This window comes from Lepisma saccharinum, chromosome 19 (assembly GCF_977018435.1).
Source record: "Lepisma saccharinum chromosome 19, izLepSacc3.1, whole genome shotgun sequence".
NCBI classification, from domain to species: domain Eukaryota; kingdom Metazoa; phylum Arthropoda; class Insecta; order Zygentoma; family Lepismatidae; genus Lepisma; species Lepisma saccharinum.
Window position 1 is genome coordinate 37,428,986 of NC_139247.1, and position 14,655 is coordinate 37,443,640.

Sequence of the window (14,655 nt, forward strand, 5' to 3'; positions counted from 1 at the left end):
GATATTATTTAAAAAGCACCATTTGTCCCATTTTATTAAAGTCTAGGAGTTAGCTTGGAAAGAAAATCTAAATTTAAGAGACCTTTCTAGCTTTAAAAAAAAGAAAAAGTAGATGGGATTTTTAAACTAGCATCATGGCATCACTGTAGCAAAAATGTTCCAAGCACTTCATAACGAACAAAATATTCCATTGTCATCGGAAGTTTACTGCGTAAGTTAGCTCACATCACAAGTAGTATTGCTTTGTGTGTTCTGTTATTTGGAGAGCAATGAATAAGCATTACCAAGAAGCGTGCATGTAGTTTCAATACAGACCTGCAGCTGGAATTTAAATTCCTGCATCCTGACAGAAACTCAAAAGACAAATCTTGCTATATGTCAAGATATATGGGGAGTTTTATGAACAGTTTGTGGAGAATAATGTTGTTCAAGAAAATTTGTTTTTCTGATAAATACTTCTGGCATTCCCCACCTTGAACATAGAACTAACATCAAAGGTTGATGATCAAAAGGGATCAGAAACACTGAGTAAATGTATTATAATTAGACCTAAAAACTTCTCAGGAAAGGGGAGGGGGTTAAACTGGCCTACTTGGGATGTGCCATTTCTGGGTTCAAATATTATGGTCACCCCAATTATACTGGTTCCGCATCCAGACATCAGACCTTAATTGACTTGCAAGAATGCAATTTTGAGGGTGTGTTACATGGAAGGGTTCATGTATGGGGCCCCGCCTCCACATCTCCCATGTGCTGTCATGGCAAAGTTGAATGTACACGGGAAACTTCACCTTACCAACTATTGGACCCCATGCACCCTCCATCCACCCCCCCCCCCCCAAATAGAGCTGAACCGATCATTTTGGATCCATATCCATACTCATGGAGGTAGAAAAATAGAGAGTGCCCGGTCACCATGGTGCATGAAAATGTTCACTTGGCACCTGAATTTTTAAAATGAGTTCTATTTCTTTTTAATAATCCAATAAGCTTACAGAAATTTCCAATACTTTTTTTTAATAATGAGTACAGTAAGTGTCTTTTACTACTTGTATGTTTCCTGTATCACATGTATAATTAAATCAGAATAATAAACATTCCATTATAAATTTTTGCACTGTTGCTTGCTGAATTTTAAAATCTGCAGAGATATGGTAGAGTCAGACATATACATGGGCGTTGGCAGGGGGAGTAGAACCGGTCGGTCGACCCTCCTGGATATTTGCATCTACTTTTTTTTTTTTTTTTCAATATATGGCAATTTATAAACGAGGCACTTTATTTCATCTCATTTTGCATCATTGTTTAAAAATGGTCTCGAGACCATTAGTACGAAACTTTCATAATTTGCAACACTGAAACTCTATTAATTTGTAACTTTCACAATTTTTGAAGCTTCTTATACTACTGCGTTTGCTACTGCTACTAATGTTAGAAGTAACTATTATGTAATCTTGGTTGTAACAAGTACTATATTATTCATATAGTAAACTTATTGGATGCTAAAATAAACTAAACTAAATTAGAATGTATTGCATAGTCTTTCACACTATGAGTAGAGCATTCCTTAGGAAGGCCACTTTTGTGCAAGAATGAATGACCCTTTATTCAATCTTGTATAAGTTACACATTTCCTTAGATCACATTTCATAGCTGTTATCAGAGTTGGATTCATGGCTTTCTTAGCCTGCAATTGAAAAAAAAATGCTGGCTTATGAATTACTTTTAGTTTTGTCTACCCGTGCCCATACTGATGGTGATAATTTTACTTGTTGCCATCAATACATGAAAATTGTAATAATTAAATGTTGTTCAAAATAGTGATTAATATTAGTGTGTAAGTATTCTACTTCATTACATGCATCAATTTACCAAAAATTTTGCTTAAAATAGTCAAGAATTGCATCAGAATATTAAAATTAATTACAAAATCCATCTTTTCAACTCTGAAATTGTCATGTGGCACTTTTGTTGACCCAGACCAAAATGCCGGAAAAGTATCAGTTGGTGTTGGTAAATAAATTCCAAGCAATACCAATACATCAACATTGTACATCATACACAATATTGTAAATTAAAGGAAAGGTAAGTGAAAAAGGTAACACTGGTCAAGATCAAGCCATCACCCTGGAGATATTAAAAATTAGCAATAAATATAAAATGAATAAACATCAGTCCTCATGAAAAGAGAAGGCCATTAATCTGTAGTTGCAATGGAAAGGTATAAATAAGAGAGTTGATTAAATTTACACAGATACACAGTCCTAGAAAAATCTTCTTCAGAGCAAGGTGCCAGCTCTGAAAATCAGGTGCCAGGAAACCTCCTATTAGCAATTGTGCATACAATAAGAAGATGAGCTGGCCCCCATAGCGGAGTGGGTAGCACATCGCGCTACGATGCCAGGGGTCCCGGGTTCGAATCCGAGCCTGGGCATGCATGTTTGCGAGTGTTCATTCATCAATTTTATCATATGATCACTCATCACCATCTTCGCAAATTAGCCAAAAGTGGCACAAAAAATGAAGTAAAATAGAGCAAAGCAATGAATCTATACGAAGCTGAGCATCACCATATTCAAAACATCACAAAATCATGTGAGAAAGTGGGAAATGGGGAGTTGGGGGACAAAGTGTAAGAAATTGTTACTGATTCTATGGAATGTTTACAACGTTGATAAAAATATAATTTGCTAACTTAAGCTGTACTGCAATTTGAACTTAAGAGTCTTCAAAATAATTTTGTACACGTAAACTGCAATATTACAGCAAAAGAACACAGTCGCCAGGCTGAAATTTTTAATCCCTGTGGCGACCTGGATTTTTCAAGCCATGCAGATACATATATAGTGAATATTAAATGAGGTTCACGCGAGAATGGTGGCCAACTTTCGATCTTGCCACCAATGTTTCCTGGGTTTGAATCCTGATCTGGGCATGCGTGATCTTAAATTGCATCTCAATAAATAAGATTCACAACACAAGCAATCTGATTTTAGTTTATTCTATGTTACGTTTCTGCAACTTTTAACTAATTGTGATGGGGGATGAATAAAAATAAAACAAGATGCTTGAAGGGTCAATCACAAACATACATGAAGGATGCAAGATGGAGAGTTACACTGGATGTAGATCCACGTGTCAGCTCCCCCCCCTGCAAAAATGAAGAGAGGTTGACAAGGCAGAGAGTTAACCCTTACACCCCACAAAAACAAGTAATCAAAATGAAGAGTAGAGTGGTAACAACAAAAAAAGTATGGTAGTTCGATAGTTATTAGGTATTGTTATACAAAAGACCAGATTATTATAATTTTAGGCAAACAGCTAACACTTTACTGATGTGGAATGACAATAATAAATCACATGAGAGTAACTTTAACTCGATGTTAACATTATAGTAGTAAGGTATTGGTTCCTGAATAATTTATAATGGGTTATATTTTGTCTTGATCAGCACTATAGGCCCAAAATTTTTAAGTTTCGTGAAACGTTAAGTAAAAACCATTCTTCCATTAAATGTATGGATGAAATCATTTAAGTCCTAAAAAAAATTCCATTGATGGTACAATAGTGATGATCACATTCCCACAATCGGCATACAAGAGGAATGTTTTGTTTTCAGTGGGAAACAAAATTGAAAATAATTTAGGTGCCAGCAATTTTTTTCTTTCTTTCAAATGTGGGCTAAAAAGCTATGAATCAAACTAAGATAAAGCTACACATTTTGGAATTTCAGCTTACAACCCCTAATTTAATGCAAGTAATTAATTCCTGTGCAGGAATGGCCTTCCTAAAGAAGGCTCTACAGGTAACTTCATAGATAACTATATAGCTAATACTATGGCCGACTAACAATATCTCTGCAGGTTCCAAAATTGGGTAGCAATAGTGCAAAAATTTATAACAGTATGTTCATTCTTGTTTAATTAGTGCATGTGACACAGAAAACACATGCACTGTACTATAGTTTTTCAAAAATATGTAATAATTATTAAAAAAAAATAATTTACAAATGGATTTGAAAATTCAGGTGCCATGGCGATGGAGTATTATAACTAATAACTGCTAATAACGCTAAAAATTAAACACTTGGGGTAAAAAAGTATTTTGAAGACCATGTATGAGCAATAAATTCATTGTCTGTAGCTGTTACCAACTGTCTACACAAACATTCCAAAGTGGCTCATTTTGTACATCACCACATTTCTGCCACAAGTACATTTTGCACATACTCTTGAATTATCGTCATTTGCAGCATTGCGGTCTTGCGGCCACATCTTAACATGTTTCTGAGGCTTAGACCAGTGGGCCTTTTCAACATTATGATCCCGTTCACGTAAATTCATAAGTATTTAACCCACTGGAGCAATGGTCAAAATTACATACAATAAACTAAACAAAAACAGAAGGTATACACATTGTAGCAGAAAATATACTCTAATGAATAAGGTTAACCAGAGGGCATATATGGCTTATACCACTGTATACAGTCGGCTTGATCAATAAAAACAAGAGTATGGTGAAAACAGAAAATGAAACTGCCATTCTATATAAAGATTCTAATGTGTTTTTTTCTTAAATATTGATTCATATTTGTAATATTGTGAATAGGTACACTTTCCATAAATATGAAAATAGTCTGCTCAATACCCCACTAACTACTAAACAGTGAAAGATGCCTAAAAATTGTAAAATCAATGCAAGGGGCAGGGATGAGAACTAAATTTGTACTGTGGTACATGTAATGAGGTACATGCTATCCTTTGAATTCATCGTCGTTGTCATTTGGTTGGCTCACGCTGTGTAATTTTGCAATTTCTAGACAAAGTTGCAGAGTTCAGTATTATCACAAGCAATTATATATGTTCCAACACTACGATTACTATCGTCCACTTTCTTCGAAATACTATTGACATCTTACTGGGTGTTTTTGTCCATTCTGGTCTTATTTTTAATATAAAAACAACCACTGCCTGAGGTAGATTCGTGTTTGGTACCAAGGTCTTTGATTACTGACTTGAGCATGCCACTTATAGAATGTCTCTTGTATTTTTTTTTTTTGCTCCAGTCAATCGATCAACTTGGATTCTAATTGTGTTTGTGTGTGTGTCTGCATCTCTAACCATACACTGACAGGATTTCTGAGACTTGTACAAAATCACTTTATGGCCCAAGTTTGTTTTGTTGCGATTTCATCATGCTATGAATGCAATTTTTACATTGTTAGATTTCGATTTATGTCTGTTAACACATACTGCGGAGTTTTAGCGATTACTTTAGATTTTGTTCAATATATGCTTTCGTGGTTAGGTTAGGCAGGTCAGATTTAGTTTTCTTAGCATTAAAATAAAGTTTCTAAATGCATTCTACTAAGTTCCGATTTACTCCTACATTCATTTCCACTAGTCTACAATACATATATAGAGAAAGTCTGTAATTCATTTCCTACTTCTTACACTCACTTCTTATGCACTCCTGGTGACGTATCTGGAGTTACGATTTGGGGGTCGCGTGTTAAAGTTGTAAAATAATGTTATTGGTAAAAATTTACTATCCTTCGGACACCTCTAATTTTTTCGTTTCGACAATTTTTGACATTCGTACTTACGTATCTGCTTCGCGGAACATTGCTGAAGGTGTATCAACGTTGTTTTGATGAAATTTGAAATATGTTTCCTAACCTAACCACGTGCCAATGGTTTGTGGGGCTAGCGCCAATGGTTCGCAATTATTTCCAATTTCTAGATCCTGATACTAACACGACACCAAATTTTAACCATGTTTCCTAACCTAACAGAACTACCCTATCCACGTGCCAATGGTTTGTGGGACTAGCTATTCTCCGTCGGAGAATTAATTTTCAACGAACAACATGAATTTCAGCTATGAAACATTCCCACATCACACAAAACACCTTCCCGATGTTAGACAATGCTACAGGAACTTATTACGGTAAGTAGTTTCTTCTGTAAAAATAAATAAATGTGTCCAAAGGATAGTAAACAAGTACCATGTTATTTACCATGATAATTCTCCATAAGAAAACACAGGCACCATCTTTCATGTAAGAACAAATGACGTTCAAAAATCGTTGCGCTGTCTACAGCGTTGCCACACTGTTCAGAGCATTGGTCGTGGAAAGTGATTGAGGTCAGGCAGGAGAGGAATGCAGGCTTCAATTACAGGTTAAGTTTGGCAACAGTGCTTCACCATTGATTTCAGGAAAAATGGCGCGTTCCGAAACATTGTTTCCAGGCGTGACCCCCGGTTTTTTACAACAGATTCGTAATTACGAGGCCAAAATTAGTTAGTATACTGAAAATTAACACAATTGGAGACTTTCTCTATATTGTCAATTCGCTCTTTTTTTTTCGAATCCAAACAGTGTTCATTACTTTAAGGAAGGTTTAAATGTGGTGTGCCACTGATTTCAAAAATTCTACGATAATTAGTCTTTCTTCTAGGAGAATTTGAAAAAATCATAAAACAATCGGAACAACTACCCAATTTATAATTTGTTATAATGACAAGCTGTAGTGTAACCAATATTACATTTGTATAATATTATGGCCGTCGCGGCAGGGGTCGAAACGGAATATACATACTACGGTTGCTTATATTCCACTACATGAACTGTTGTTTCTTGTTTCCGACCTCTATTCCAAAACAGTTAGGCCTATGACATTAATTATGTCCATCACCTGCTGTTGAAGACTGCTTGTAGTCTTAGAAAATTAATTTTCTGATATTCTATTAGAATAAGAAATAAGGAATTGTTCATGTCACGTAAAGAAATGACTGAAAATGAAAATGTATTTCGGAGGTCAATCAACATTAAAATTTTATAATAAAGGTTGATGAAAGCATTAAAGAAAAAAATCAATGTAGGCTACCGTATAGCTCCAGGCAAATGCAGAAAAAAGGTCAGTTGAAGAATATGTCTGTGAAAGTACTATCGGAATACGCAACCATAAACTTGATCACAGTCCTGTTATACGTGACCCAGAACATAACGGCTGAACTAAGTAGTTTTTCTTAAGTACTTTCTTACGACAAGGTACTACATTGTCATATTGTGTTCATTTACGATATCGTGAAATATACGCAAAACAAAACTATAAAGGTACCATACACACATATACAGACATGTTCAAATCTACATAAGAGTCAAATGCTGATTACTTTAAGTAACCTGTTTGCCTGAACGATGTGAAAAATCCAAGGTCTAAGACCCAGACTACGTACTAATTTTGTTTACACTGTACCTTTGGTTTGTAGAGCCATTTGCGTATTGACTCCATATTTTCCCAAAGCTGAGGCACCAAGTGTATCAATTAAACATCACAAAAAAGTTAAACGTCACTATTAAAATTCCCATTATCCGATCTCGAAGCACTCACTCCACGAATGTAAATTACTGACACAGTCTGACGTGGAAAACCTGAAACAGACTTGGTTTGTAGTGAACGAAAGCAGCAGCGTCTGATTTCCCATGTGGCATAGCGAAACGGAACAAGAGAGTATCGAAAAGCGTGAGCGATCCAGTCTTGCTTAAGCAGAAGAGCGCAAGCGCAAGATCAAAGGGGGAAAGAAAAAATCTGAAAGATATGTGCGAAAATGCGGCCCGAAATTGGGTATAAAACCCTGTCAGTCCTCAATTTCCAACCTGGAAAAGGAACGACAGGGCAGAAGAGCAGGCCTCCAGATATTACATCCACTCTCATATCCAGCCAGGTAATATTTTGCTATTACTGTCTGTCATACTTCAATACAGAACTTGTTCCATGATTGAGTATAATCAAATTATTTTAAGTTGTTTATCGTGCTTTTTGTATTGTAATAATCACTACGTTATCCATATAATTTGACGCGTTCTTAGCAAATTAGAAGCGGCTATATTTGTGACTGGCGTTTGTTGGTTCGTTTATATATTTGGCGCCTTGTAATCAAGGGATCCCGTGTTCGAACTTCCTCACAGATGTATTCTAAGACATGGTTACAATCATGGGCTTTCACGTTGCCTTCTTGCTGTTTTTCTGAATTTTCTATCCGTTTAGCACTTATAAATCTCACAAACTTTGTGGTGACATTTTTATATTTTCTCCAACCAAACAACGTACATGCTTCCGTGTTTTAAAAAAATATTTCGAATTAACTCTGCTTCCAATCCAACGTCTCTAACAGTTTCTCATATACTCAACTGGCCAATTTACATCTTACAGACAGAGTAACTAATCACGCAGTAGCGGCAACTTTTGAGAAACATTGGGTGCACTGAACACGAGATTTCTTTTATGATTTTGTGCAATAATATATGTTATCAGGATTTGTCCTAAATGCCTTTTTTTGTTACTTGACCCGAAAATGTAGGCTTTGACATTTAAAAATCCTTTCAGGCCATTTCTGAGAAGAAGACACGAATTTTATAGTGTCCGTTTTACCTATGTTAGTCATAATTGCTTATATCGAAGATAACTGCTTCTTGAGTGCCTACTTCCTGAAAATGATGTAAAATGTGTCCATGTTCATCACGTTTAGTGCGCATTTTGTATTTTTCTGCGTTTTTTGTCCGCTTATTTTGAGAATTTTTGATCCTCGTCCTGGTTATAAGCCCACCCTTACTTTCCTTACAACGATGTGACAACGGATAGTGTAAATAATATAGGGCACTCACAAGTATCAGTTTGGAGATATAACAAATTATTATGAAATAATAATTTAAGTTTGTGAGATTTCATTAACTGTGTAATGATGAACCCTTTTGTTTTCTAAGTGCAGGCAGGCACTTCATTTCTAAAATGAAATATAATAACAGGCAAATTATTGGGTGAGCCCTAAGGCTCATTAAGATGGTTCGACTGCAACCCCGCGTATCTCAAATGCAAAATGGAAGTAGCTCTTCTTCCGAACTGTCTAATGTACATATATTGTTTCTCACACAAACTGTCTGTGCTTTACAATAATGAAATGGACACGGGTTAAATGGCAGTCACTGCAACAATGCTTAGGACCAAAAAGTTACCCAAAAGTAATCATTTATTTAATGCTGGGTGAACCTCAGAGCAGCCTTATGCAAGAACATTAACAAGGCCGGAAAAATTCCCACTTTGGAACTCCCGGGTCTCTCGCGTGGCAGACAGACTCCCTACCGAACACAATATCGTGGCTATTTAAGGAGTAGCATTCATCAAAAGCTTGACCGCGCGAGCGGTCCCGTATTCTAAGAAGTAGCCGGTTCTATCCGAAAGTTAGAAAACAGCGACGATGAGATTATCGTTGCGCTGATCACGCAACTCTCAATTAAAATGTCGGTCAATAGAACCTGGCCCTTAGAGTGCTGTTCCACCATCTAGTTTTAGTTTTTATATTATAATAAACCCGTGGCTCGACAGCCCTTGAAGGGCCTAGGCCGATCTCCCGACTGCCCACGATCCTACCTAGAGGTGTGGAGATCTTCAACCAGTCAGCACGTCGAACCCTCAGCCGTTCTAGAAGATGACCGTGTTACGCTACTCACTCGTAGCTCCCCAATTTCCTCACGATGGGTTGCCACCGGTTCAATACAAAGGCTGAGAACCCGGAGACTGAACTAGGCGGACTCGAACCCATGCCGTCCCGCAGTCGGAGCCCAAAGCACAGCGCCTTAGACCGCACGGCCACGGAGGAGGACTAGTTTTTTTATATTAGTGGTTGCTTATCTGGTATAATGTAAGTAGGAGAATCCACTTCACAGCAGAATCGCTGCTAGACTTTTTTTTTTGGCAAGAAATTAAGTACAATATTATTTAAGAGATTCTGTCAATCGGAATTTATTTTACTGAAACTTTTCTTCTCTACTTGTAATTGTCTTGAACATAAATACACAGGGGTGTATTTCCCACAACTTTCACATAGGATATCAAGGCGAAAAAGTTTTATGTTACAAGCCGTTGAAAATTGCATTTTCAATCCCACATGTATGCAACCACATTTAATAGCTTCTTGCAGTGGCGTGCCCAGGATTTTCGAAAGGGATGGGTTACGTGTACTTTTTCTTGGTAGTCAGCCCTTATTTTGTCATATTTTCCTATCTTTGACGTTCTTTTTTTTTAGGAATACTGGGCCAAAAGGGGGTTATAACCCCCACCAACCCCCTCCTTGGGCACGACACTGACATTTATTTTTACTGTCGAATAAGACTCTAAAAGCAAAAATACAGGGACACTGCCAGGATGAAGTCACTTATCTTAGCCTTTCCCTTCAAATATGCATTTATAGGGTTTGCTCTGACCTGAAAATCATGGACAACTGGAGGATTCAGGAAAACAAGAATTGAAGTGAGAATGTCATTGGAAACAAAGGATTTTTTTTAAAAAAAACATTCAAAACATGGAAAACTAAGGGGAATGAAATGATTTTTGCTTGCCAGAATTCTTAACGTAAAATACATTTCGTTTTATCTTTCCAACAATCTTCCATTTTGAGTAATATTGCTTACAAAAAGGTTTTTTTATTTCATTTTTAATTTATTTTCAAAAATGTTCAACAAACTTGATTAATTTTATTAACTTGCAAAGTCAAACTATAACTCTTATTCATAGGTGTGCGCAGACCCTGTGATTGGGGAAAGGGGGTGGGGGTGGGGCAAAAGCGTTGATGAAAGTTCAGTCTCGAAAGAAGAACCTCATTTTATCTTACTATTCTAGTTTCATTGCATTGATGGGTGTATGTATGTATGTATGTATGTATGTATGTATGTATGTATGTATGTATGTATGTATGTATGTATGTATGTGTTTAATGCAGCAACATAGAGCCCATAATGCATAAATAAATTGTCTCTGAAATGTGCCACGCTCCTTTTCCTCCAAACTTTTTAGCAGCAAGAGTCTGAAGTACTTATTAATTATAACTTCTTTCTCCGGTAATTTACAATGCATTAGAAAAAACAAAAAAAATTGCGAGCCAGCGAGCTAGATCCAAATTTTTGCAAACTGAAAACAATATTGATTAAAAATGGCACCAGAAATGTTATGGGGCGGGATGGCATTCTCTATTATCTATTTTTCATTTAGATCGTTCGGCGCCCAGGGTCAACTCCACCAGCCTCCTAGCTATGGCTGGCTCTGAACTTGACAAGGCTGTGAGAATTTTTCGAAATGTATTCTTATTTATATAAAATTTGTTAGCGAGGGGCAAGTGCTCCTCTGTGGCCTCCTGCAGGTGCTCTTGGCCGTCTGGAAGAAATAATGCAAGAAAGACGTGAAAACTAATTTAATCTTGAGTATCCTTTTGACCTGCTACTCTTAGATTATGCTAGTATTGCTTTCTTTTACCTCAATGTTTGCCCCCATTGCCCCCCTAGAATTGTTTTCCGAACAAGGTTGGGGAGGGGCAGTGCCCCGTTGACCCCTGTGGTTGCGCCACTGCATCCCATTCCCATGTATTTGCTTCGAATTTTAATCGGCTTGAAAATACTTAATTTTCTTTAAGAGTATAATATCGTTTAATAATGGCGATGAGATTCCTCTGCTCTAAATTTCTAGGTGAAATTTGACATGGACCTCTGAAAAGGGGGGGGCAAGGATGGCCGCACCTCCCCCTTAGAAATCGAATGCCTATAATTATATATTTCACACGTATAATTTGATGTCAGTCATAGTAATTTACATTAATGCGATAATTTCAAATTCAAGTAGTGTGTTTTAGGGGGCAACACTATTATGGAAAAATACCTTGCTTGTCCATGCGTGGAAAAAATCTGCGGATTAAGGGGGTCAATTACTCCCCACCACTTGCCCCCCGTGCGCACGCCTATACTCTTATCTATTAGCATGTGAAACGATTGTAAAGTATCCTGGAAAGTTATGTAAAATGCCTGGAAAAGTCAGGAACTTTGATTTTACAAAATGGGTGTGAACCTTCATGTATCACCACACACACACACACACACACACACGTTGCTTTTGTAGGCTATTTGAATTGTTTGCAAGAATATCGTAAGGTTTGTGAGAGATATTTACAATCCATAGGATTCCTGTAGTCTATCCGCTTCAAGGATTCATAGCATCGAAATGAGCTAATTTCTCTGCCCTCCCCCCCCCCCCACACACACACACCAGTGGCGGATCCAGAAATTACTGTTGGGATTGGCGAATTTCAGAGTCGGGTACCTCACCGAACATATATTATATAAACAATAGCTATATGGTTCTTTTAGCAGGGGACAGCTATGCTTTACGGATTAGCTTTTTAAAGGGGACCAGGGCGGAATAGAGGGTTATTATTGTACATTGTCATCCATTGGTTTAGCGACATATTGCGGAGTCCTTGGCAAGATCAGAATGCACAAAGTCTCAATCCGTTCTTTAAAATTTACTTCTCAAAGTGAATAAATACAAAATCTTCAGGCATGCATCAGCAAAGGTAAATACCGTTTTTCTTCGAATCCCAGGCGGAAATTTTTCTCGGGTCTTTGATCTTGAAAATTTAGGTGAACCGTGGATTCGACTGCATATTGATCAGAGTATGTATGTTTAAACAGGGGTACAAAAATACAGGGCGCCGGCTCCCTTGGCGGAGTGCTTAGCACATCATACTACGAAGCCAGGGGTACCTGGTTCGAATCCCGGCCTGGACATTGGTGTTTGTAAATGTCCATTCGTCAATTTCATCACATCACCTCTCTTCGCAATTAGCCAAATACAGGGCGGCTGGAAATTGTCACCTGCTGCCTGAATTTTCAAATTCAGTGCTTCAATATATATATTTTTTAAATATTTCTAGTTCGCTTATGGAAATTTCCATTGCATTTTTTCTTTTAAATTACGAGCACTGTAGCCTATATATTTTTCAATGTTTGTGTGTGTTTTTTCTGTATCACATGTAAAATTACATCATAATAATATACATGCCATTATATATTTTTTCACTGTTGCTAGCCGAAATTTAAAATCTGTGGCGATATGGTAGAGTCGGCCATATGTTAGAATTATTGTATAGTTTATTATGGTGTTGCCAGTTGAGTCTTCTTGAGGGAGACCACTGTCGCGCAAGAATTAATTTCTTTTAAACCAACCCAATTAATAAATTAAATGTTTTAAGATCATATTTCAAAATGTGTAGCTTTATCTCAGTTGGACTCATGGTTTTCTTAGGCCACATTAAATAAAAAGAAGAAAAAGAAATGTTAGCTCCTGAGAAAAAGGAGATGGCGCCTGAATTAGTTATAGTTTTTTCCAATCCTGTGCATAAATATACCATGGCAGTAGTGTAATATGGAATGAAATATTTGCAAATTTCAATAATCAAGTTTTCTCCTCGATGTTTTACCGAACTACAAGTATTGGTTAAAAAAATTACCCTTAACGAAATGTTGTTTCCTTTAAACTTATTGTGTTAGAACAAGCAACATTTCACAACAAAGATTCAGTTTATTTTTATTGGTGAACTCTGTGGTTTGTTCTTTTGCTCTTTGCAGTAACGTGGTGGTCAGTGAACCAACTTTTGCAAGATGCACATGAAACGGAGATAAAAAATGAAGAGGCTGAAGCATCAGTCATATGATGCAGTACTTAAACATAAAGTTATTTTGTGTGCTGAGGAATTTGGAAACTGTAAATCAATCATTGCAAAAGACTCAGGAAACAAAATTAGTAAAATTTTGTCTTGAAAATCAGTCCAGCATATTCTTTATTCTGTTCTAAGAGTTCAGTGTTCTTACGGTCGACAATAATTTACCGTAAGTGAAGTGTGTTCGTCGTTGGAGAGGTGATTGACAGCAATCTGTCTTCATCCATCAGTCTCTCTCTTATACGTGAGAAGAAGTGGTACAGCCTCCTGCCTTGGAGGCTGTTAGTCCATTCTTTCTGCCACTCCTGGATGATCTGGGAGTTAATTCGGCAATGGTATATATGTCAATTAGTTTGTAAATTCTCTCTTCTTGGCCTTCCTTGCACCAGCATATGGCGGCTCTGTGTTTTATTATTTTGTCGATAGGCCATATTCCCATAATTATCAGTAGCTAATGTTGTTCGAAATGCACCTGTCATTCTAATGATCGCCTTCATTTGTGATGTAATTTTTGTTCCATACGTTGTACAGTGCGTTCGTTTCGGCTCTGGGCCGAGATAGCGCGTGAACAACTTTGAACAACCCTTATAGGACAGGTTAGTAATCGTTATGCAATATAAATATAATTGTCTACATGCTAAAGATATGTGCGTAAATTTCATGTCACGCGCTATATCGGCCCCGAGCCAAAACGAACGCGCTGTAAATTTTAGTTAGTCTACTTAGATTGGCCTGTCGAAAGAAACAATCGCATTGTAGATTATGAATATGCATGGGTTTATAAGCGACATAGAGAGTCTGAATGTAGACTATTAGAACCTATTGCTACCAATTTATTTATTGCTGACTCAGTTTTTGAAGTTACGTAATCCATGTCATCTTTGCATTTCTCGTAATTTCACACCTAGGTATTCAGCTTTCTTTACGTTTCTAAATTTTTCTCTGAGTTTTGTCTGTGGGTGTTTATTAGCATTCAGCTTACCCCTTAGGATAATATAAAGGGGGTCTCCTGGGTGGAAATCATCAATTTCGCCGTACCACACAAGTCCTCGAAAAAGCTTATAGCAATACTGGACTTCCTTTCAACTCTGTTCTTGAATTACCTTA

At 37.0% G+C, this 14,655-nt stretch overlaps 2 protein-coding genes across 2 annotated transcripts in view; one reads left to right on the forward strand and one right to left on the reverse strand.

Moving 5' to 3' along the window:
- The window catches only part of LOC146002827 (lateral signaling target protein 2 homolog), a 185,422-nt gene extending 177,954 nt beyond the window's left edge, over nucleotides 1–7,468 (reverse strand). The window contains exon 1 of the mRNA XM_083140792.1: nucleotides 7,263–7,468. Coding sequence (XP_082996918.1) covers nucleotides 7,263–7,298 — 36 coding nt within the window. The 5' untranslated portion in view covers nucleotides 7,299–7,468. The remainder of the gene's footprint in view (nucleotides 1–7,262) is intronic.
- Nucleotides 7,469–7,670: 202 nt separating this feature from the next.
- The window catches only part of Crz (Corazonin), a 42,510-nt gene continuing 35,525 nt past the window's right edge, over nucleotides 7,671–14,655 (forward strand). Inside the window, exon 1 of the mRNA XM_083140794.1 lies at nucleotides 7,671–7,731. The gene's annotated coding sequence lies outside the window, so the exon portion shown is untranslated. The remainder of the gene's footprint in view (nucleotides 7,732–14,655) is intronic.